This window comes from Passer montanus, unplaced genomic scaffold (genome assembly GCF_014805655.1).
Source record: "Passer montanus isolate IOZ18808 unplaced genomic scaffold, ASM1480565v1 scaffold113, whole genome shotgun sequence".
Taxonomy (NCBI): Eukaryota; Metazoa; Chordata; class Aves; order Passeriformes; family Passeridae; genus Passer; species Passer montanus.
In genome coordinates, this window is record NW_024357947.1 from 60533 (window position 1) to 86481 (window position 25949).

Consider the following 25949-nt stretch of genomic DNA (forward strand, 5'->3'; position numbering starts at 1 on the left):
CGAGGTAGATTGACACAGAAGTTATATGTGCCTTCTTTGGTAATTTACAGCAGTCAAAGCTAGCACTGAGCATGTGTAAAACAAACCTCACAAATTCTTGCACAGGAACTGCCAGTCATGGTCAAAGTCATCAAAATATCCGGGGCACCTTTCCCTTTACCTGGAGCTGCTTGTTTCAAAAGGGACTCTCAGCAGCCAGAAAGTTTTCAGACTTGGGCATTTTGATCCATGTGGGTGACAAATGAGATTATGGAAAAACATCCTGACTCCAGGTCTGTGTCCCATCCCAAAGGATTCACTGCATTCCTCTCTCCCAGAGGGTTTAAAGCAGTGCCTGCTATGGAGCAATAATGGTACCAAGGGCTCCTGCTGCCCTGGGGTCAGTAAGGGTGATGAGATACTGAAACCTGTGCAATAGAATTGTTACTCTCTCTTAAGAAGGAAGAGGGTAATGTGATCATGTCCTGGCTGGCACAAAGTGTGCATGTCACCAGGTGTAGTGCTAAGGCAATAATGCCTTTAGCAGCACCTCACTTAGTGAATAGTCATGCAAAAGCCGCAGCTCAGACCCAGGAATGCACCATGGCACTCAAAATCAGGCACTAAATCAGGAATCCAGGCACTAAATATTACAGATCGTGATATGACTATCAGAGAGCTCTAGTGACTGTGCCTTGTGGTCAGTACATAGAATATTTTTAACTGGAAAGAGCCCTGCACCTTAATTTAGTTTGTAATGAGCAGTGCACTGAGTCACTGGGGTTTTTTTGGCTGAATAATTAGGAGAGATCTTCCTGTAAGGTTTGTATTATTTTTTCCTTGTGTGCAAATAACACTGATAGATAATGCAGAGAACAGATATATGTGAGAACAGCAACATATGAGAAAATGTGCCTTTTAAAGGAATTACTATATCAGTAGGTCTAGCTGTAAATATAGTTATTATCTAAGTGAGATTTCCTGCTCTTGAAGCCAGAGCTTTTCCCTGGTATTTGCTAAGGAAACCCAAGCTGTGTTTAAGACCTGAAGCTAAAGGAACGCAGAGCAACTGATCATATTCCAGTGATATTATAGAGTACCTGCTGATGCAAAACTTTCCTGTAAAAGGCACATTTCATCATAGGTTGCTCTTCTCACACTCTTTGTTCTCTGCATTAGCTATCAGTGTTGTTAGCAGGCAAGGGAAAAGAGTAGGAACCCTACTTGAAGATTACAGCCTTATTGAGTCCCAGTCAATAATGTTCCTTCCAAGACCTGGGTGAAGGAACATTTCCCATACAGAATTCATGGCATGTTTTGGGGAGGGCAAAGCAATCACAATATGTCTGCTTTTAGCACTGCTCACTGGCTTCAAAGGATTCAGGTACTGTAAACCTGTGTTTTTCCAGTGAACTCATCCTCTCCTGTAAATTACCATCTCAGTGCAGGCTGTTAAATATCAGCAATATCATTATTTGTGAGGCAGAGGGATGGGAAATCTCAAAGCCATGATAGCAGAATAATAACAGTGGACCCCCTAAAGGAGAGACTTTAATTTCATCAAAAGCTGTTTATGCATTTCTGTGATCTTGGCTTCAGGGCAAAAAGCCTGTCATGTATCACTGGAGTGAAACCTAGAGAAAATTGACCCATTAGTTACTTTTAATGTAGAAAGAGGGCAATCTAATAATACCAGATTGGGCTGGTATCTTGTTAGGAATACTAAATACCATCTCAGGTATTTTTTTTTAATAGTTACAATGTCATAATAATGTGTGCAGGTTTTTTTTTGTCTTTTCTGCTTGATGAAAACATTCTCCAGCAGAACAAATAATGCTTTTTTTGGAGTCAAGGACTTCTACAGTGTTTATTCTTCAGGGTATACAAAATAACAGAGTTCCAGATTAAAAGTGGAAGTAAATTTATAACCAAAATAATAACCCACTCTGAAATACAGAAAAGATTAATTTTTTCATAAGCATAAAATGATTTACTTTGCAGTCAAATGGTGTCTAAAGAGGGAAGTGCAGCTCATTCTGTGAATCCTCCCACAAGCTTCTCAGTGTTTCTGTGCTGTGATTGCTCTTCCAGCACCACAGAGCAGGCTCTGCTGGTTTTGAGTATTTCTTTGACAGAACAACTTCTTTGCAGTTGTTCATGAGCAGCTTTCCTGATGGACAGGTGTTAACTCTGCAGGTATCCTGTCCTCTGATACTGCCTTGGAACTCTCTGTGTTCTTCCTGTCTGGGGATTCTGTTCCTCTGACTGGATGAAATAAATACTTGAGGTTCAAAGTAAATTTAAATGCTTTATCTGTTCATCACTATTGTTTCCTTGTATACACACAGGTCAAACACAAGCTTAATAGAAGATATCAAAGCACACAAAAATGCAAGGAGCTGGGTCTTTCTGATGTAACAGGTTTGAAAATGGAGATGTGGGGAAAGCAGGCTGAGGAACAAAACTTGAATCATTCAGGGCAGCTTGATTCTGTGTTCACAAACAAGTTATACACAGAGGCCAAATATCTTTCAAATCTATTTGAAAGAAAGACCCTATCTTTCAAATGCGGGGGATCTCAGACTCATGGAAAGGTTTGGGTTGAAGAAGACCTTAAAGTTCATCTCACTTCACCTCCTGCCATGGCAGGGACACCTTGCACTGTCCCAGGCTGCTCCCAGCCCCAGTGTCCAGCCTGGCCTTGGGCACTGCCAGGGATCCAGGGGCAGCCACAGCTGCTCTGGGCACCCTGTGCCAGGGCCTGCCCACCCTCACAGGGAACAATTCCTCATTCCCAATCCCCATCCAGCCCTGCCCTCTGGCACTGGGAGCCATTCCCTGTGTCCTGTCCCTCCAGCCCTTCTCCCAAGTCCCTCTCCAGCTCTCTTGGAGCCCCTTTAAGCACTGGAAGAGGCTCTGAGCTGTCCCTGGAGCCTTCTCCAGGCTAAGGGGAAAGCTATTCCACTTGAATTTTACCTTGCTAACATTAAATATAATGAACACAAGTTCTAAAGGAATGAAAACTGGGCCATGAGTAAGGTGATCTTTAATTTAGGCTTGGCAAAGATTTTTTTCCCAAGATGTCTATCTGAAATAAATATTAATTAAAACTCCAAATTATTTTGTTGGGGTATGCTTAGATGAATGAAACATGTCTTGGAAGTACTGGAGATTAATTAGGTATTGCAATTTTTTTTTCCCTCTACAACATTTTGTATACCTGACTATGGGAACTTTGCTGCTCTTGGGTGAATTATTAAGTTCCTACAAAGTGCCTATAAAATTTCATTTTATTTTCTTATGCATTTAATTCTGTTTAACAGGACTTCATGTTACTTCATAATTCATTCTACCCTTCCAGCCACTACCAGGAAGCAATGGCATAACCCAGTAGTCTTTTTAGATTCACACACTGTTGATGGCAATGGTTATGGTTTCATTAAAAGCCTGGAACAGAAACAAGACAAGACTTTGATATAGGCACGGTGGCTCTGTAATAAGGTCTCAGATACACGACATTAACTGTGATTACCACAAAATCTGATTGGGTAAATGAGCTGTTTTAGGAAACTCAGACTTGTTAAGTATGTAAGCAGAAGTCAATTCTTTTCAATTGCTATATATTATTCATAAACACTGTATGCAATTCAAGCTACATGAAAGGAATTTAATTAGACAAGTAATTTATTTCTGCTCTATGCTTTCTAGCATATTTTTTACAGCCTCTGAAATTCAGCTTGTTTTCTGTAGCCTGCCAGTTAAATACCTTTATTTAAACAACAACCTAGAGTCTTCAGAATGTTCCTTTATGCACAGTGAGCATGTCTGTGCTATAAAACCCATTTAGTAGGTGACTGAAAGAGGTGGTGGATGTCATTACCTGCCTGGTGCCCTGCAGCACAGTAGTGGAAAGATCAGGGATCAGCCTGAAAATCTCTGGTTGCCAGTTCTGGCCTCTCCCAGCCATAGCCCTGGGCTGTGTCTCAGCATCTCCAGGAGCCTTTTGTGCCTTCAAGGAAGCTCTGATGCACTGAGGTGTGAGTTCTACCAAAGGTCAGGGAGCGGTTTTCTTGTACTGGAATGAAGTGGCAAACACAGAAATGTGTTTTGGCAGTCCTTCTGATGAGCACTGATCCTGTGCTGGGATTTGCTGTTGCAAAGGTTAGAAGCTGACCAGCCTGAGACTGAACCTCTCCATTTGCATAAATACAGCCTGCAGCCACAGCTCTTTCCTGATCTACTTAGTAAGCACTCTGCTAAGAATTAATTAGTTGTGGAGACTCAGAGGCAGAAAACACTCGGTGGAAGGCATGAGACACTGGAGGCCAAAAGTGCACTGGTGAGTCATGGTTGTGTTTCTGGGGCAGGCCAGGCTGCCACTGCTGCTTGCCCTTGGTGCCTCAGCAGCTTCTGGAGCTGCAGGGAAAAGGGAATAAAAAGTAAATTTGGTTCCTGATGGATACTGCAAGGGCAGGGGGAAATAGGCAGGAAAATGATACAGGAAGCATTGATGGATTCCTCTGAAGAAAAAGTGTGCACTATTAAAGATAAACTAGTCACATGCTTCCAGTTAATTAAATTAGCAACAGGAGGCTATATGGGGAGAGCTGCTTTGCCATTTATTAGAAAAATAAGGACAAAGCTGTTATATTGAGCAAGCTGCTGATTAATTGCTGTGAAGAAGCAGTATTTTACAGGACTAGTCTGCCTTCTGAAATATATTAGCTGGCTTCTAAGTAATAAATTGGCACACATTCCTTATGCATGGAGCTGATCCGGTGATGCTGCTCTCCTGCAAGGAAATGAACAGAGACCTGGTTAGGGAAAGCTTGACTGTGGATATCAGTGACACCAACATTTGTGCATAGCCTCTGAGGATAGAGTGTATTCCTCCTGTCTTTATTTTGTATATTTGGCTCTAACACAGTTGTTTTACACTTCTTTTTTGCTGTCTGTGTTGTAACATGTAAGCACTTCTCAAGAGACAGGAAAACAGGGTGTCATGGGATCATTTCCCTATTCAAAAACAATTTCTACACTCTTCCTGAAGTATCAGAGAACAAAAGCTGCTTGTTTTTATACCCCTGATCCAAGTGTTCTCCAATCCATTCCTTTTTATTTCTACCTGATAATGCAAGGAAATATCTGCCTATCATCTTCCAGTCTTGCATGTGGATGAAATATATGCCAATACATTATTGCATCCACCAGCAGAAATAGTTTAAAATGAATTTCAGAGAAAGTTCACTGTGTCTCCTGCTCCACAGAGCTGGTAGTACCACTAATTGGCAAGAAATTCTTAAGGGTTGGAACAATGAGTGTTTTCTGTCACTCAGAAATAATTGCTGGATGCTGTGAGTGAGACTCACTGAAAAATAGCAGGTACTAGAGGGAAAATATTGGAAACAAAGTTTTCAAAGCCACATTTAGATGCTCTCTCACTCTTGTGCTGGGCTCTGCCAGTGTGTGTAGTTTCAGCCACAGAGCCTGTGAACAGAACCTTGGATTTCCCTCTGTCAAAAAATTCCATTCATGCTTCTTTGTTAATTAGTTGGGTGGTTTGGGAAGGAAGCTCTTGGTCAGTCAAGTTAGGCTGGCAGGGAGTGCTGATGTGAGAAATTCAGCTTTTCCCTAGGGATGGCGTGAACCAGAAATCTGAGGTTTGTGTTAACAGTTCCTCCTGATTGTTTAGATTCTCTGAGAAACTTCTTTTAGTTTGCATTCAAATTAAAGAAAAACCTATTTTCAGAGATGCTAAGGATTAAAAAAAAAAAAAAAAGAGAGAGAAATAATAATGAAGTCTACTTGGCTGAGAAAGTTGAGAGGTGTCATCTTATATGTCTGGCACAACAGAGATTACAAATAATTTGGATTCCTCCTGACTTTGAAATATTTCCATTTTCAGACTGATGCTTTCTTGATTTGAAAAAGAAAAAAAATCAGACTGATTTTTTCTTGACATTGTTTTTCTGGCTGTAATTTATGAGTCTCTTGCTTCATTAATCAATGAATGCCCAGAAATCCACTTAAGAAGTTGCTGAAAAAAATCAGAAGGGAAGTGGGAGATAAGAATAATGAAAATATCTCCATATATTTAAATCTGATGGGTTCATTTTGTCTAAATAATTCTGCACTGGCAGCATCATCTCTGAGGCCATTTCTGTTGGCTGCCAGGGAGCAGAAAGGTTAACAGAGAGAAGGAAAAGGGCAGCTTTCATACCCTGCTGCATTACTGGGGTGAGAAACAGCAGCAGAGGCTGTGCCTTGAGCATTTCTGCTGTAAATTCATGTTTTTCTGCTTTGAGGAATTTTGGGTGCTTGGCCTCTAAAGAGAGAACATTGACATGGGCTTTTAGCTGCAGTGAAGGATGTTTAGATGTGAATAGATACTGAACTCTGGTGCAGTAAATTAAATTAAATGGGCCTTTTTGGTTTTAGAAATGCCTTTCTAAGGAGAGCATTCTAGCTCATTTCCTGGGATCAGCTTATGGGTGTATCTGTGTAACAGTGGCCAAAGAAAAAGTAAATTATTAGTTCCATCAGCAAAGCCAATTCTGTCTCTCAGCAGCTGCTCATGTTGATGACTGGTTTTGGCAGACTGCTAGAAATTTTGGAAATCTCTTGAGCAGTAGCACAAAATTACTCTCCAGGGTTATTTTAATTTATTTTTTCTTTGGTACTAGTGTTCTGATTAGGTTACTAAATTGCCTTTATTGCAAAGAAAACATAGGTTTTGTGTTCTGTTTCACACAACTTTGCAAAGATCCAAAAAAAGGCATCAAAAATCAAAACTATCAAAATAACACTTCATTTTAGTGCATAACAATTGTTAATCAAGATAATTGTTCTCACGTAATGATAATGGCTCATATATTCTTTTCAGTCATTTTAAACACAGATGAATTTTAAAAGCAAAATTAACTCTTAGGCATAAAGATATCTCTTAGCATAATATAATCTAAATTTAATGTGATAATTGAGAGTTCCATGTGGTATTGCAGCTTAGTAATAATATTATTGCTGATTACAGATAATGATTTCAATTTACACTGAGGCAGAGAAGCAGATATATTGTTGATAGTAAAAGACTCCTAAATATATATTAACCTGTTGGGAATGATTGAACACAAAGGCATTTTGTAGGGAAAAACTCTGTGAGCACTGACTTTGAGAAAACAATACTGATAGGAAGCAATGCAATTTAAGAGTTTCAAATGAGCACTGATTTTCCAGAGTTTTTGTACATGTAACAACCTAGTCAGAGAGAGAGAAAACTAGATAAGTTTTTCCAAAATCAGCTTGTGAGACTTTAGAGAGTTGAAGATAATGATAGCTTGTTATTATAAACAACCTGCAAGTGTTGTTTTCCTGCTCTCTATTTTCCTGTTCTTCTCAAAGATTTTTTTATAAAAAAGGCGTTTTGTTAATTAACCAATCGAATAAAATGTACTGATTAATTGACCAGTCTAGTCTATCTGTAACAAAACAATGTATAAAAAATTTCTCAAAGATTTTTTTATAAAAAGGTGTTTGGTTAATTAACCAAATGTATTGATTAATTGACCAGTCTAGTCTATCTGTAACAAAACGATGTATAAAAAAGAGCATTTCAAACTGTACAAACCAGCCTTCTGGAGAGTCTGTGTTGTTTGTTACTCAACAAGTTTTGATTGTAAGGAAATGATAGTTTGAGTATCAAAGCTTGGGCTCTGAAGGTGGTGTTACAGCACACACATCTGAAAATGTGAGGCCATACCTGTAAGAAGCGAAGCCTCACACAGCACAGGCAGCTCCAAATCTTTGTTTAAATGAATTCAGTTGAGTAGAATAGAGACTGTGTAAAAGTGAATTCCTGACCACCACCAAATATCCACAACCTTGAGAAGAACCTGAGGGCTTTTTCTGTTATATGCTGTGATTATGTCCTGGCTAAAATATCTTAAAGATCCTAAACTTTCCTGAGCAAGGATGGCGTGACCTTTGGGTTCTTTAGCAGAAGTAACACAATCCTGCATCTTTCCCTTCAATCTGAAGGAAACACCCAGCATAATTCTCAGAGTTCCTGCAGTTAAACCTGTTTGCAGTTAAGCAAAATGTGTCTTACTGAGGTTCTGCCTTTTTCCCTGCATTGCTGGGGCTCAGGCAGAAGCCTTTGGGGGTCAGGGTACATCCACGCCTGCAAATTCCACAGAATTAGAGGAGAGGCTGCCTGGGCTGCAGCAGGGGTGCTCTCTCACATGGACACTTGTGCTTCAGCTCTGTGCTGCCCATTCTGAGCTGGGTCAGGAGAATGAAATGCTGAGCTGAATCCGTGCTCACACTCCAGCACTAAACTTGTTGTAAACTAAATCAATTTTATTGCAGTCACACTGGTACAATGCTAGCAGGAAGTTAAGGTCTTTAATATAGGCTTAAAGTGAGACATTTTGTAACAGTGCCAGGAGAAATATTAAGTAATAAAGCAAATAGGACTGCAATATATATTGTAAAACTGTCAACCTGCAAACAAGATAAATTCAAATACCTTTCATCTCGCCTGGATGAATTATTTCAATCTTGCTGTGATGTAGCTCAAACTGAGGATAAGCATGAATCACACTCTCTGTCATAACAACTTTATTACAGTTTAATATAACAGAGGGGTTTGGTTTTGTTTAGTTTTAATGAAGTTACAGAGTGGCACCCAATGGTAAAATTTGACTTGGAAAGCTTTTTGAATGATTGAAAAATACTGTGATAACTTACAAAGAATTAGGTTTGCAATCCTCATGGCACTACTTTCTGAAACAAAAAAAATTCCACAAGGAAATCAAAAGAGAAGTATTTTCTTATTTGTATCATTAGGGACCTTTGGTATTTACCTTGATGAGTTTCAAGGATTTACATAATTAGTTTACTGACTGGGGATGGATTTTACTGAAGATAAGCCATTGTTACAAGATAAAATGGAGGCAGTTTTCAATGTCACAATGTTAATGTGTTCTGCTAATCTGATCCCAGTAGGTGGATTTTTACATGAAGCTTCTCAGACTTTAGAAATTAGAGTGTCAAGACTTTTTACTGATTACCATCTGGAAGACTATTTACTGTATTTTGTAATCACTAAGTTTAGTTCCCATAGTTTTGGAATAGTGATTCTGGAATAAGGCACAATTTCTGCTCCTTAGTAGTAATAAAGGAAGATTTAGAGTTCTTTGGAATAAGTAGATAAGTCATAAAGGATTTTCTCATTCTTTTAATAATGATTTTAATATCCCATATTTTGAAATAAGTAGCTCAAAAGAGAGCTTAAGGAGGAGTCTTAGGAATAAGTATGGAAGGTCTTTGGGAGAAAAATACTTGACTCATTTGAATAATTTAGAAAGTAAGATGCAAGTAAGACTTTAGAAAGTAAGAAGCCATGCTGGTCACAGGTTTTGTGCCTGACTTCCAAAAAAATTCACCTGTCATTTGGGAAATGTGCAGCACAAGTTCATGTGTTCATAGGCCACGTAGAAGAAATTAAGTAAAGGGAGAAAAAAGGGAAACTACTCTCATGCAGGTTGAGTGCTTGAACTGTGGCTTCAAAAGTGTTGATGAGAAATGGAAAAAAATTGTTGGTGCTGGTAAGAGATGGAAAAACCTCTGCTAGACTGTAGAAATGAGTTTTGTGTGACGATCCAGTTATTGGATAGTGGTTCTAGTGAATCACAGAACTGGAACAAGGCTGACAGACAAATCAGGTGGAACTAATGCCAGCCATCAGCATGGAGTGCTGGTAAGATAATAGGAGATATAAAAGGACATGGCTTGTGGAAGGTTTTCTGTAGTTTTGCATCTTCCTGAAAGAAAGAACATCCTCTCTATTGAAGTACACGCAATTAAATACCTCCTCTATATAAAATAAACTTTTGTTGTGAATAGACAGAAATTTGAGTAGACAGATGCTGATGAAAGCTTGGGAAGCAGCAAGAAAGTAATCACCTGCAGAGTTTTGGTTTTGTTTATCCAGAAGGGGCTTGGAAGGGCTTTTGGTCTGAACATAAAACTAAAAAGAAATACCTTTTTACACCATAGTAGCAAGGCATTGATAGTACAATTATCTCATGCTTACAGACACAAGCCCAAAGCCATGGGTAGATCTGCATCACAAGGAGTTCAGAACCTCAGGGTTTCATCCACACCACTGTGCAGCTTCTGGGAGGACAAGGACTGCTGGTTTGAGAGGGACAAGAAAAGAAGCAGCATGTGGAAGGGGCCCTCTGAGTTCTGTGGCATCCCTTATGTTATTTGACCCCAGAACTGGAAGCTGTAATAGCCTGAACACTAAGGCAGGGGTGTGGTGGGGAGGGCCCTGAGCCCTGCTGGCACACAACAATAATCCTGTGGAGCTCCAGAAAGGCTGGAGGAGCTTTCCCTGGAGTGGAGAGGGCTCTGCTGGATTCCCACAGGGAGGTAGCCAGGCAGGATTGCTGCTGCAAGGCTGCAAGGGGAGAGCAGCAGCACTGCCCTTCCAGAGTGCAGGCACTGCAATTCAAAGCAAACAGCACCACAAGAAGCAGAGGGTTTAGGATTAGGTCTGCATGTTCTGGGGGTGGAGGAGCAGGAGAGTTTAATGACACTCACAACTACTGGAGCTGAGGGCAAGAGAACAAATAAGATCATCTTGTGGGTTGGTGCAGTTTTTCTCCAGATGATTTTTGAAGAGATCACAGGGCAACATTGCTGAGGGAAGAGTTTAAAAACTGATGGCATGAAGCTTGATAGTAATAACAGAATAAGATGTCCTTCTTTTTTTTTTTTAAACTGCATAGTAATGAATTTAATAAAGTTTATTTCCTGCCATAATTTGTTATAGCAGATTGTGATGGAGTACAGGAATACAGCAAACTGAGCATCAAGTATTAATTCAATTTAGGCAGCAGACTGCTGCACCCTAACAGAGTACAGAGGGTCTCTTTTCCCTGTGGCTGCCAAAATTCATCTGCAGCTAAAGGAATCTTGCTCACCATAAGAGCTGCTGCTGCAGACCAGCCTCTCTGAATACCCCAAACTTCAGGGGTGTCTGGGGCATCCCTGGCTGGATGTGATCCCAGGTGTGCACACCTGGCTGCAATTTGCTACAAGATTAATGCCAGAAAGGTACCATGAAGGGGACCAGTTCTGAACTCCTCTACTTGTGGCTTTGATGTGCTCAAAACCATTTTCCTAGCATTGGGACCATGCTTTTGTAATTTCTACCATCACTTCCAAAGGTTCAGCCAGTCCTGGGGAGCCAGTGGCTCACAGGAATAGAGTAGGAGTTCTGGCTTTGTTGCTGCTCTAAAAGAAATACCATTAGGGGGACCCTAAAGCTGCATTCTGATTCACTGAATGTGTCTTCTCTCAAGCTTAAATGTGTTCCAGGGATTTCATCACCAAATTTCTACCCCACAGAAACAACTTTTGACTCTGAAAGGAATAAGGTAATAATTTTCTATAGTAATGCAGGAAAAATATTACTTTCTTCAAGCTTATCTTAGTAAAAAGTGTTGCTGAGAAAAGATATGCCAGTTTAAATCAAAATGAGTGTCCATTCTGGCTCTGTGCAGGTTCTGAGATAATGCACATCCTCGCAGAAATTCTATAGCACTTTGCTGCAGCCAAAGGTTTGTCTTTAGCTGTCACTGCTGAATGCCCCTGAGCTGTCCTAACCTGCTGGAATTCCCTGTGTTGATGGATCAAATTTCAGGCTCTTCTCCTCTTTTATCATGTAGAAAAGCTCCCACCAAACTGATAATGTAAGCACTGCTCTTTAGTACTTCTAAATATTTAATTTGTTGTTGATTCTGCCTTTTTTTTCTTCTTTATCCCTGTTGACTCTGTAAGTAAAGGCTGGCAAGATTTGGCTCAGTTATTCTGTAATTACAAGGCTTTAAATCTCTTTTTCTGTGAATTTTACTGAGACAAAACAAATACTCATTGACGTCAGCAGGAGCTTGTAGGAATAAGGAAGGAGAGAAAACAGCCCAGTTCTGCAGCTGCAGCTCTCCATCCAGAAGATGTATCACTTAATAGGCATCTTCAGCAGCCAAGGGAGGACTCTCAGTTTGCCTGTAGCATCAGTTTTTATTCCTTTGACATTTTTCTCATCTTGGGTCTGGTTTTAGTCTTGCTGCCATGGCAACATACAGAGAGGCTAAAAGGTACTCCAGAGAAAAGGTCTCTCCTCACTGACAGGCAGCAGAAGGGAATAGAGGCCATTGCTGCTGTTTGCAGCTGCAAATAGCACTGGAGGGATGAAAGGCATACAGAAAGTATTTTCTGTTTGCACGTGTGCAGGCAAAACCATTGGTGCAAAAGTTCAGTGTGACGGGGCATAAGCAGTGGTGCTGGATAAAATAATTTCTGCTTTCAGATGGCTCCGAGCAGGGCAGGACACTGCATGATGTGACTTGACTGGAAACAGGCTTCATGATCCAAGTTTTTCCTGTAGGAAAAATACTCCAACCAGCTCAAAATCATTGCTAGTGATACTGAATTTTTACATTTTGATTGTATACACGTTTTCTCCATGCCCATGTAGGCGTTTATGAAAACTGGGCCCCACATACCCTGAGTTTGATGTGTCTTCTTACATATGCTCAGTGCTCAATTTCTGCATCTTAAGAGCTGGCTGCATTAACCACAGGCAGGAATAGAGCCTATTCAAAATCCTGTAAATATTATGCTGCTTTTCCATCTGCCATACAAGCTGCTGCATACCCTCAGCCTCCAGGAGGACTGAGAGCCTGGGAGGTCTCTTCAGAATTAATGGTGTAGGTGAGACAGGAGGATCCAGGCTGGCTGCAGATGTGGGTTTGCCAGCCTCCCATACACCCAGCTCCCACACAAACAGGTAATTGAAGGATTTTGTCACGGCAGATAAGGCAATTTAACACTAGAAGCACTTCTCTGCTGGCTATTCTGCTGCACAGTGCAAGGGAAATATTCCTATCACGAATGCAGATCATTCCCAGGGAAGTGTGCTGTGCTGAATACAGGTTATTCCATTGCTCTCAAGGGAAATAATCCCCCCCAGCAAAGGATGGCTTTGTCCAAATAACTGTGTCTGGTAGGATAACTGTCACTAATCACACAGGAAAACAGGTTTTTTACAAAAGCTTGTACAGAAGGCAGCCTGAGAAAGGGAAGTATTGCAAACTCACTTTAAAAAAAATGAAAACAAAAAAGCTTTGAAAAAAACCAGCATGTTTTTCAGTGAAATATTACCCCACAACATCATATTGTATAAACATGAGAGAGAAATTTCAAGATCATCAAAGAGAAAATACAGCAGCAAAACAGCAGGACTAAATTTTGACAGATGCCTCTTTTGGGAGGAGAAGGGCAGCTGTGAGCAAGCAGCCAGTGAGAGCAGCCATGTGTGTCCTGGCTGCCCAGGGAGCCTTGGCTGTCCCTTCACTGAGCCCAAGCCACCCCAACAGGGCTGGGTGGCTGCAAAGGGACATTTCCTCTGCTCAGATCTTCCCCTGCCAGGGGCTGCAGGGAGCAGAGCACCACAGGTTCCCTCAGAGCTGCCAGCAGGTTCAGGAGCTGCTACCCTTGTTGCTTGAGTTTCTTCCCTTCCACAGACCAGACAGACATAATCCAGAAGTCAGGAGATGTGGTTTTTCTTTGCAGCAACTGCAGTGTTAGTTTTAAAAGCCATATATAGGAAAAACATGAAAGAAAACTCTTCTCCTGGTCTGAGAAATGCATCTGCAATGAGAATGCAGCTCTCAATCCATATTAAAGACAGCATGGCTTTGTAATAGAACACAGCAGGGAGCCTGATAAAAATTATTTTCTCTATAGCACTAATGAAAGCTATAGTATTAAAGCTTGGCTTATGTGGGATCTCAGCAAGAATCAACTGCAGTATGCATCTTTTTTTCTTCATTACTGTCTAGAAATAATGCTTAAATAATTATTCTTGCTATTATTGTTTGTAATTCTAATGGAGGTAGCTCTGGGCTCATTGCAATAGTGCCAGTTATGAGCAGCAACAGAACAGAGTCAGCCCTAGAATGAAAAATGGGCATGTTTTTAATTCAGATTATATTTTCATAAATGTGAAGGAGATTTGGATCATTACCTGTGACACTTGGGTTGCCAAAGTAACCTTGACTAGCCAGCTGATGTTTGCACAGCTCATGGCACTGTCACCATGGAGACCCTGTCCCTGTGATTTCGCAGGCATGATGCAGTTGCAGGCAGCTCAGAGAGGAATTAATTGTTGGTGAGCAATGCTCGTGCAGACAGCTCTGCCCTGGCAGACAGAGCCTGCACTCAAACACCAGCTAGATTTGTCCTTTGTTGTAGCTGCACAGAGAGGAGCAGGGCAGGGTAACAGGAGGGAGCTCTCTGGGCTGTCCTAAGGCAAACACCGAGTTCTCCTGATGGAAAGTTCATGTCCAGACTGGGAGGAGTGGTCAGAGAGTGCTGATCTGTGTAAAATGATAATATTCATTTACAGAACATTTGTTTGAGTGATTGAAGGCTATGGAACACTGCAGGTATTCCTTTTTTCTCCTCCCAGTACCTGCTCTCCCTCATTTGTGTGTGATCTAGCGATGTCAGGGAAATTACACCAGCAGGGCAGGGGCTGAAATCTGTCTGTGTATATAGGATATTCAAAGTTCTCCTCCAAAAGTAGCTGTCATGCTGTGCTTTCCATTCTGACCTCTGATGAACCTCACAAAGGGACTGTGAAGTGGATTTTGGATCTGCTTTGCACAATACCAAACCAAAGGCCACACAAACCTTTTGATAATAGATATAGTTCTGTTTCTGAAGGTTAAGCAGGCTAAAGGGTGCTCCCTCCTTCCTCCCCATATTCTTTGGAGAACAGAAGTCAGCCAGCCTGAAGATAAAGTCATTTTGCTGAGGTGAAATGCTTTGTTCCACCTCTTTTACTTAATTAGGAATGGGCTGGATGACGACAGCAGGTCAAAAGGGGCTGTTACTATTTCTGGTGCTACAGCTGTGATGAGCAGGCTGGAGCAGGATCAGCTGGGGCTCTGTAGACATGGCATACACCCCTCAAGGAGACACAGTCCAGCCTCAGGAACTGCCCCAGAGCCAGGATGTGAATGGGTGAGGCAGCAGGAGAACGGTGTCACTGGGTTTGGGACATGCAGTGACACTGGCATTTGGGGAGCTGCTGTAAAGAATCACTGGAGCAGCAGCTTTGGAGATGTCTGTGTTGGACACTCTCTTATGTGAAAAAAAAAAAACACCAAAAAATGGATGTTTAAAAATAATACTGGGCAGAAGTGCCCACAGGAGGGGGTGTGGGCAGAAGGGACTTGGGTTGTGACCAGATGCAGGGAGCAAATGTTGCTCCTTTTGGTCTGAAGAATCAGCTGAAGGATTAAAGAGGGGGGTGTAGCTGGAAAAGCAGGGCTTTAGGCTGATGTGTGCAGCACAGCTTAAATAAATGTTGCTCCTTTTGGTCTGAAGAGTGAGCTGAAGGATTAAAGAGGGGTGGGGGTGTAGCTGGAAAAGCAGGGCTTTAGGCTGATGTGTGCAGCACAGCTTAAAATTTATGAGGGGATTATTTCATGGCTAGAGGGGAACAGTCATGACGTGCTGGAAGGCTTGGACATTTTCAGTGTGTAAGCAGAGGATGAAAGGTGATTCTTTGAGATGATGTATAAAAATAAACAGCAATCTTGAACCTAAAGGTGTGGAACTAATGAGAGGGAAAATTGCAGCTGTAGATCATAACCTGGACTGATGCTCTGCTTCACTGTGCCCATCTGGTACTGAAGGGATGTTTCCTTTGGGTGCTGATAACCTTTTTGACAGCTCATGATGATACAGTGTTAGAATGACTGGGGAGTTTTACAGATTACACTGAGATAATTGAATTAATATCACTCCTGGTTTGGATTAAATTTGTAATCTTGGCATAAGATTCTTTAGCCTTTCATACCGTGGCCTGATTTATCAAAAAGGGGAGTGAAGGATTCCTTTAATTTAAGTGGAAATCCTTTCAAATACCTCAGGGAAAAACACTGTCATCAGAGAGCCTAAAGAAAAAAAAAAGGCAAAGCCCTCTGTCACCATCCAATAAACCTCCCTTAGCTGACAGTGAGGGGGTAAAGAAGTTGTCTGCAAAAATGGAACTGTAATCTGTAGATGGGAGTTTGTGCAACAGACTGCATCCAACCTCATGCAGCTAAAGAAAATCCACTCTTCTCCTGCACCAGTGTCTTTCAGTGCCTTTTTTTTTTCTGAAGTAAATGTAGAACTTCACTAAAAAAACAAATCAATAAAATTAATCACATTACTGAGCTAAACAGCTTCATGTAGGATGATGAAAACATTGTGTTGTGACATTTCCACTAGGAAGCTTTTCCATGGCATGTTGCCTTCATTGTTTCTCCCTCCTAAACCCCATTACTGACGTGGGCCTGAAGCCCCCAGTGTGTTGTGCTGGCAGATTGAGTGGTTTCATGATCCAGCTTCCCAGTCTCTTTCATTTCACTCCTGAGACTGGTTCCTTGTAAGAGCCAAATACAGAAATGGATCATTGTGTTTAAAATAATATCCGAAGGCTTGAAAATAGCATCCATTTCTTAGGTAGGCTGCATTTCTCTTTCACACTGCGAAATGGTGCAGCAGATAATTAGTAATACATTTTCCATTCACATTTCCCTGTATTTATAAAGCAGTAGACTGCTCTTGCTATGTTCTAACAGCAAAATGAAGTTCCAGAGCCAACTGAATGTCAGCAAGAATTTATGAATCCGTCAGTAGAGATTACTGTTGGCTCTTGATTTTGAATGCAAGCAGACAACAAATTAGTTTGGTAGTAAAATGGGTAAGTAAGTGGGGGCTTGACTGTAGCAACACAGAGTTGGAGCATAATTGTTTGTTTCAGGCATGTGTTATTTATAGAGGATCAGATTTGCACCCAGGGAAGTGTCTCTATTCAGGAACTTTCCAAAGGAAAAGGAACCAGGACAGCAGAGGTGGAGACCTGACATGAAAGTCTTAAGATGAAAAGCCAGACAAGAAATCTGTCCCAGTTACTGATTCCACCTGGGGCAAGCTAAAAACAAACAAGAAAAATCCAAGGAGAACATAGGGGGAAAAGGAGAATTAAGGCAGGTGTACAATATGTATTTCAGGGGAAAAAGAATCTTTTAATTGATTTTAAATGAACTGGTTTTACACCCTGACATCAGAAGCTGTGGAAAAGCAGAGTAATCAGAAGCTGGCTGCAAATATACAAATACAATGCCAGCATGTTATATTAGCTGTTCTGTTTGGAATATGCCTTGGTTTTCATTGTTTTAGCATTGCAGGTACTGTTTGAGTAACAATTGTGTAGTGCCTGCTATTTTTAATTTCAACACGAAAATCCTTTTTTTCTGGTCAGAGTGGTTACAGTAATAACATATTTAATTTGGAGCTTTTGTAACCTGCATTTCTCAAAGAGAAGTGTATTGCAAATTAATCAGGAGCACTGACACAGAGACTTCAGTAAACTTCTCTAAGTCGTTTGTGGGTATATTGTGATTCCTGAAAGCTGGTTTCTTACTTGCAGTAGTAGTGCTTCACTATCTGCTATTATTAGTACTTTACTATGTAGAAGGAAGAAACTGAGATTATTATTATTCTCTTTTTTCTATGAAAGCTTTTATTTTACTTTGAAGGAAAATTGCTGTCAGCTCACTAAAGACAGAATAACTGCAATAAAATCATACCATGCTCCCAGGCAGACACAGGTGCTGTGTTCAGTAGTGGAAAATAATTTATGACTCTTACTGTAGAGGATTCACTTTTGCTTTGAAAGAAATAAAAACTTTGCAAATCATTAACTAAAGAGAAATTGAAATGTGGGTTTTCTTGAGAGAAAATGTATCAGTTCAGTGTATCATTGCTGCCAGGACCAGTGATCCACTAATGTGCAGTAGTTCTGGTTCCATTGCAGAGCTTGGATAGCAGTGGTGTCCATCTGGGGGCTCTCAAGGCTGAAATCTGTAGTTTGGCACTGGTTCAGACACAGAGCCTCTCAGGGCTGAGCCATCCTGAAAGCAAGCACAGGACAGTGGAGTTCTGTGCTTTATTCCAGTGGAAACTCTTCATATCAGTAAACACCTCTTTGCATTCTTTCCAGTCCAAGAGCCCTCTGATGATGATACTGCACAAGGATAATTTCAATTCACTCATGCACATAAACAAAATAAAATCCATTTACTTGGCTTTGAGCTGCAAACAATATAGCAACCAATATGGGATAATTGGTGAAAAGGGATTTAGGGATTCTTCCTACAGAATGCTGTAAGAAGAGGGAAACCTTGTCATTCTTTTCTGCTGGATGTTTATTTTGAATCAAACTTCAGCCACTTCAGGGAACCTCCAGTAAATTCCAGAACTTCTGCATGCCTCCTTTTAAAACCAATTAAGGCTGGGTCTGGTTTTAACCAAGTACAGAGGGATGTCTTCATCCCTGTCTTCATTAGGAATATGCAAACACTGGGACACAAACTCACAGAAGCTCCTTCCTCTCTGAAAGGCACAGAAAAAAATGAAAAGTTTCCATATAGTCTGTGCAGAACAACTTAACCATACCTGCACAGCAAAGAAGGTTTTTAATCCTCTCTGTCCCCTATAGGAGAAGAGGGAATGGTTTTAAGAGGCACCTTGGGAAACAAGTAGTTGCAGTCTTGGTTGAACAAGTGGACTGTTAGCAGCCATAAATATAAAATTAGTCATTTCAAAATAGCTCATGGTCTCTTAACTCAGACACTGTGTGCTGAAAGGCACTGCACTAGGACAGAGCTGGACTGGCTGGGTAGGTAAGTTGCAAATAGCACTAAAAGGCACAGATGTTGTATCAGCTTTTCAAATTCTTTTCAATGTTTTTATATATTTTAATAGCTCCATCTGGATTCCATAGCCACTATTATTGTTACAAGTTTTATTGTTCCCTCTGCCTCTGCCTGCTGTTTGCATTTGCAAGTTACTTACAAGTGTCTTGGAAACAGCTCCTGAGCCTTTCTCCAGGGGCTTAAATTTGATATTGTGAAAAAAGCAGGGAGAGCACATTTTCTCAAATTTGCCTTGCTAAATACGATATGGTACAAATTAAAATAAATGTTGCATGCCCTGCTTTCCACATGATGTTCTGGTTATAAATTTCAGTGGACGGGCAAGTGTGTTTGCTGATTTCTCCAATTCTGTTACTTATCCTGTGCTGTAACCTCCTAAAAGCTTGATTTGGGTAATAACAGACATAAAAATTATACAGCTGCTGCTTCTCCAGCATCATGGTTGTATAAAGGAATAATATCCACAGTGCAGAGCCAGTCTGACAGGATAGTTGAGTGTTGTTTATGCTCTAAGGTAGCTTCATAAAAGATATTGTGATTTTGTGGACTACACTGGAGGTCAGCCTGCTACCCAGTGGGATTCATAAAATTGTGTTTTCTGAGGTGAATTTACAATAATGCCCTAAATTAGAAAGCCATTACATTTGCAGGGCAATTTTTCTTTTGTTCTAATAGAATTTTTCTTGAGTCTGGTATTTAATAATTGAAGGAACACCTCTAAAATTCAAGGAGCAATTCTGAGTTCACTGCAGTCAGCTTCCCAAGTAAGGCTGACAGATGGGAAAGACATTTTGTGCTGTGCCCAGCATCCATTCAATTTAATTGGAAGTTGAATGCTGTATAATCTTTAAAAATCACATACCTCCTTCTGTATTAGACATTCAGGGAATATTTTGGGGGCCTGGACCCCAATTCAGGCTTTTAAATGTACTGTGGGACCTGTCAGGTCCCAGCTCAGCATTTTCTTTCAAACATATATGCCATTATTCCTAAAATATTCAATAGAACTATGTCACAGGTGCTAAATCCTATTAACACAAAATCATTTTTGTCTCAACTGACCCTGTTATGCTGGCAGAGAGCAGTGTGATGAGGATATGGGACAGCCTTTATGGGCACATTTTCAGTTCCTGAAGTTTCCCATGGTGAAAGTGAGGAAACTCTTGACATCTTCCAATTTTTAGTGATTTATAGAACCATAGATTGGAAGAGACCTTAAAGCTCACCTCATTCCAACCCCCTGCCATGGCAGGGACACCTTGCACTGTCCCAGGCTGCTCCCAGCCCCAGGGTCCAGCCTGGCCTTGGGCACTGCCAGGGATCCAGGGGCAGCCCCAGCTGCTCTGGGCACCCTGTGCCAGGGCCTCAACAGTGATCTGTGTGCTGCACATTAAACATTCAGTGCAACACACTCACAAATTCAATTTGTCAACAATGATCTCTCCTGAGCTGGAAAACTTCATACATCAAAATAAGCTTCTCTCCAGTGCACTTGTAAGAAGAGGTTCTTGTGCCTTTCTCACATGCACTAATTGCAGCCAGCTGTTAAACAGATGGTTTTGGTGATATGGTAGGACACCAGTTATTTAACATTTTTATTTTAAAAATAAGGGGGGAAAGTGACAAAAAAAAAGGAAATAAATGTTTGCCTAGAGAGCAAGATCCACAGTATTGCATCAATCCCAGCCATAGCCTGGGCATGGCATTTCCTTTGTGGTAACCCATAAGAAATTGAAAAATATCATAGGTCAATTAGGAAAATGTTTCATACTTTTAGTGAAAGTAGGATGTCTTGATAAATATTCTGCAATATGGAATGCAATGAACCTTTTAGAATTACCTCCCTGAGCCTGTGTTTCTCCCTGCACCTCAGCTATCCATCACTTTGGTTCTGCATTAACCTTATGGATGTGTTTTGCTATTCAGAGACTGTCCTCAGGACTCACATCCCATTTTGGCAAGCACAATGCAAAAGCCAGGCCTTACAAATTCACTAAAAAATGTTTAACTCTTGGTCTTTTCTCAAGCAGCTCTTTTAGTGACCTTGCACAGAGCACACCTTAAATGTTTTCCTGGCTTTGGAAGGGAAGGACTCAGGGCTCTCCTAGGGTGAGACTGAAAATTATCAATAATGATCTTTCTTTCAGGTGAAGGAGGCCATGCAGAGAATCCATGACCGAGGAAATATAGGAAAACTCATTTTGGATGTGGAGAAAGCACCCACTCCCCTGGTGAGTGCAAAGCACAGACATGATGTACAGCCTGGCATGGTACAGCCTGGCAGTGACTTCTGGGCTCATGCTCCTTTTGACATTGATTTCTTCTAAATCTGTAGCACCCAAATACCACCAGTAGCCATAATTTCTGTATTAACCCAAGTGAAATGTACTTGCTGAAGTGCCAGCAGTTGCTTCTCTCTACTGAATCACTACCTGCTTCTCCAAAAATGTGGCAGCAAGTGTCGGACTGGGGTAAAACTGCCACGTGTCTTTCTGCCCCTGTGATGGAAAACAAACAGACTTTTCTCAAACTAAAAAAATCCTCTATTAATAAGTGGATTGAACAGGAAAAAACCCAGTCAATATTGCTGCAGTGGGCAAACATAAAAGTGCTTTCTGATTCCCATAGTAAGGTTAGAGTATACTTTTGGTAGGAATTTGGTTTACTGGTTTGTGTAATATATGAAGTATAACACGGAAATATTTCCAGAACAATCCTGAAGGAAGATAGTAGTGATGGAGCTCTGGTCCACTAGATTTGGAGCACTTAGGATGATCCAGAGACAAACCTTTCAGAGAGCAGTGGTAAATGAAAGCCAGGCTCACTCCTGAGCATTCACTGATGGTGTAGGAAAGAGCAGTAAAGAAGGCAATGCAAACCTGACTTTAAATCAGTACTGATGTGTGAAGTTTGCATTCAGACCTGAGAAATCTCCTGTTCCAAAAGAAAAGAACCTAGACCTAGAATTAAGCTGTTACTCACTCCAAAACTGCCCCTCAATCTCATACAGCCTCTGCAAGGAAAAGGAAGGCTTTGAGGACCTCACATGTGGGACAATACACTTTCATCAAAGGGTGTTAACTCAAAAGTATGGGTAACTTCAGAGCTATGTTTTTTCTGCATTAAAATCAGGTTGTGTGTGAGATTTTTATTTCCACCAGAGGCTAATAATCAATCAGGGAAGGAACATCATTACATTTCTCTTTGTAAAATAAAATAAAAGTAAATGGGTCCCTTGTTTATTTGGTTTTGAAGTAGTTACAAGCTAATACAAGAATCTTCTTGTGTCCTAAGAGAGGTAATGTGGGTGTATAAGAGCATCCAGTCACACCAATGTGTGCTGTTAAACACTACCCCCATCCAGTGAACCAGGCTCTTGTGCCTCCACAGACCTGTCACGCTGGCAGGGTGAAGTGCTGGAGGGTCCTGCACCTTTGCACAGCTTGTAATAAATATTTTCATGAAAAAAACACAGTGTCCTCCTCAAATGCTGAACTACAGATTCCTGCAATTGCCTACTGCCTGTGCAGGCATATTCAGTAAAATATGAAAATGCAGTTTCTTCCCACTCCTGTATGATCTGGGATTTGCACTCTGCCGTGGGTGTATCCTGCCAGCATCTATATCTGTAAAGTTTCATTGGGTTTCTAATATATAAAAGAAAGGAAATTGCCCCCTGAGTTTTCACAGTGGGCCTCAGATGGGGCCATCCATTAGAGCAGATACAGGAGCTGTAACCCAGAGGTCCCACGTTCTGTAAACTTCCTACACAGCTGAATTTCCTACCCAAGATCCTTACTATCGGTTTACTACAAGCGCACAGAGCAGAGCCCTCGTGTGCAGCTGTCCCACAGGCAGCCTTCTGTTAGGAAACAGAGCTGTGAGCCGTGGGGGAGCAGCCTGCAGGTTTAGCTGGGAGTGGTGCAGAGCCAGCAGAGGCTGTGCACAGGCAGAACGTTCATTTTCCTGTGGCAGCCCTGTCTTCTTGGGTTTCCAAAGTCACCTTACCCAGTGAATCAAACTGAAATGAGGGGGAGTCAAAGGGTGAGGAAGGTGCTGTGATGTCCTTGGTCTTTCCTGGTGCAGATGGCCAACGACAGCACGGAGACGAGCGAGGCTGGGGAGGAGGAGGAGGACCACGAAGGGGACAACGAGAACAAGGAGCGCATGCCCTTCATCCAGTAGCGCCGGAGCGCGGGGCAGCAGGAGCCGGGAAGGAGAAGGGAGCAAGACTGGGAAATCTCTTCTGTGCATCAGTGAACAAATGCTGTAGTACAGTGTGTGTTGTATTTGTTTGCAGTCAGCTGAGCTATGAGCTGTTGATCATTGTTGTTTTGAACTCAAGTGCCATTCTCATCCAGTGCAGTATTACCACATTTCTGTGTAATACCCAGTTTCCCTGTAGGAGTCCCATGGATTTTTCTGTTCTTGTTTGAAAGCCTTATTAACTTACTGTGTAATTTTAGATGGGCATCTTTCTCATGCAAATTCCAACATCTTGCATAAAGTTATTTGGGAGGTATAGGCTTTTTTTGTAAGTTGGAAACAGTAAAAAAAAAAAAAAATCCCTACTTGCTGTCTGAAAGATTCTAGTAACTGGAGGGATAATTTTCTGTTTCTGAATTTTCAGTGTTAAAATAGTTTTCCTTTAATGAACCACAAATAAAAGTTGCACAAAGATTACTTTTTATTTTCCTCAGTCATACTTCATCATTTCATAAGCAATCCTGTCTTCATTTTCAAAAGTACCTCATCCAGAATCATGGAATCTGAAATTGTGCAAGAAATCATTAATTGAGGGGCTTTGATCAACATCTTCTGGTAAGGACATACTGACTCATATGTCAAATTCAAACCAATTTTAAATTTAATTTTTAAATTGCATTGGTAAGGATCACTTATCAGGATGTGGAAAGAAATTTGGTGATGGAGTTTATTGCTCTGAAATCGCTAATGTGTGGTGAACTGTCAGGCTGGAGCTGAACTCCTGCAGAAGTTAACCCTGTAAAAATGAGGTTTAGGCCTTAATTCCACCACAAATCATGTACAGGGATAACTTCTATCTAGGTGAATTGTTCTATCAAAAGATCTGCTCCTTATGTACAGTTACATTTATAATTATTTACAGGATCAAGTATTCAAAGACCAGCTAGTCTTATCTACCTCCCACTAGTGGAAACTATATCTAAACATGAAAAAAGTAAATATTTTTTCCACGTCCTTCCCCTATCCAAACAGCAGCTACTCAGGTCCTCAACTGTCTTCTTAAAACAGTTATTTTAAAATTACTGTGATCACGTATAGTAGAAATGCTGAAGGACTGGCAGAGACCTTGCATAATGCCTACAGCTTCAAATTAATATTTGTTTTTTCAAAAGAAGGTATTGTTCGCCCAAATCTACAAGTAGCATGTTATGACAGAAGTTAAAAATTAATACAGAAAAATAAAATGTGGGGGCTTCTCAGGCTTTTCTCAGTGTGAGAGGACTTCTGGGTCTGGATGACTTTTATCTGTGGTTTTAGAAGAGTCTCATTAGGTTTTTTCTGTTTGTTTGGTTTTGCTGCCTGAGTATTAATGTCCATCTCTTTACACTGTACTCATGAAGTTGCTGTCACATAATTGTGCAGATGGTTCATTCTGAAGGAGTTCCCCTTGGGTCAAACAAATTCAAAAATAACAGCAAGAAATAACCGTGGGGGAAAATGCCAAAAAGCTGTTGAACTATTGATCCAACCAGAACTTCATTTTTCTCTTCACTTCATTATAGTTGAGTTTATTTTCGAGCTGGACTTTCCTATACTTCCAGTGCTATTTTGGGCCCAAACAGGGACTTTATCCACAGAAAAAAATATGTATTCAGTGAGAGTTTTCCATTTATTTGGCTTGCCAGTTGGACTTTTAAGAAGGGCCATTAGGTTTTCATGACTCATCAGCTGACAGCAGTAGGAAACATGCCCAATTTTGTTTTGCAGCTAGTGTAATGATGTTGTCCTGCCACAGACCTTAACATAACTAGGAATTTTGATTTGACGCCAAAGTGAGCAATATTGCTGGTGACCTTCGAGCTGGCAGTAAGTGGCATTCTCAAGGCCTTAAATTAGTAGGGCAAGCAGAATAGCAAACCCATTCTTCTGTTCTAAACCACAGTCTGGTGGGCTCTGCTTCTAAATTACCCTGCAAGACAAATATGGGTGATCTTGGTCATGGCCACAGACACCACAGGGACAACAACCACATAATTTTGGCTAGTTCTTTCTGGTTTTGTTAGCAAGGCAAAAAATACTCTTCATGCTAATTCATACCAATTTTAGGGCCATTTTCTGATCAGCAGAACATCAGGTAATTGCAGTGAGTACAAAGGAGTGCTGCTGGAAGTACCTGAGTGCGACGCAGCTGCGTGTGACCATCAGCAAGCTCAACTCTGCTCTGTGTTTTACTGCTATCAGCAGAGCATGAGGGAGGTTGCTGCTGGTATTAATGGAAGTTCTCCAGGCATCCATTCTGGAAGCAGGATGTGTGCTAGCAGAATTTGGCCCACAAGCCCTAAGTACCTTTCAGGAGACCACAAGCAGTAGTGTCACGCTGGCAGGGGTGGAGGCTGTGCTGGTCAAACTGGTGAAGCCAAGGCTTGTCACTGACCAAGTCTTACTGTAGCAGAAGTGAAGGGTTGTGATTACTACTGACAGTGTTGTTTAAACAACTCTGAGACAATTGGATAGTTTCTTCAAGTGAAACAAATTATTTCTCAATTTGCCTTAAAGGAACTGTGAAAGCTTCTTTAACTTAAGCCTGATTGAAGTGAACTGAAACACTGTTTAATTGTATTTGTTGCTTTAGAGCTTTTGTTATATTGTGCCTACAAAGCAAATTATGTTTACACAAAAATATAAATAAAATGTTGAGCATAGCATTATCCTTGGCTCTATGTTTTATTCTAGTATTATGGCCACTTTAGGGAACTGACTTGGAACTGCTTAAGAGGAAAATGTGAGGGGGGTTTTATTTTCCATTTTGGTCACTGTGGGATATACAAATAATTTATTTTGACTATTACAGAGTAAATCGAGGTTATTAAAACTGCTGTGTGCTGCTTTACAGACCATTAACAATGTAGATATAAAATT

At 40.9% G+C, this 25949-nt stretch overlaps 1 protein-coding gene across 1 annotated transcript in view; it reads left to right on the forward strand.

Moving 5' to 3' along the window:
• Positions 1-25738, forward strand: part of VAT1L (vesicle amine transport 1 like) — a 55527-nt gene extending 29789 nt beyond the window's left edge. Inside the window, exons 8-9 of the mRNA XM_039696624.1 lie at positions 20972-21055; positions 22911-25738. Of these exons, the coding sequence (XP_039552558.1) occupies positions 20972-21055; positions 22911-23009 (183 nt within the window). The 3' untranslated portion in view covers positions 23010-25738. The remainder of the gene's footprint in view (positions 1-20971; positions 21056-22910) is intronic.
• The last annotated feature ends 211 nt before the right edge of the window (positions 25739-25949 follow it).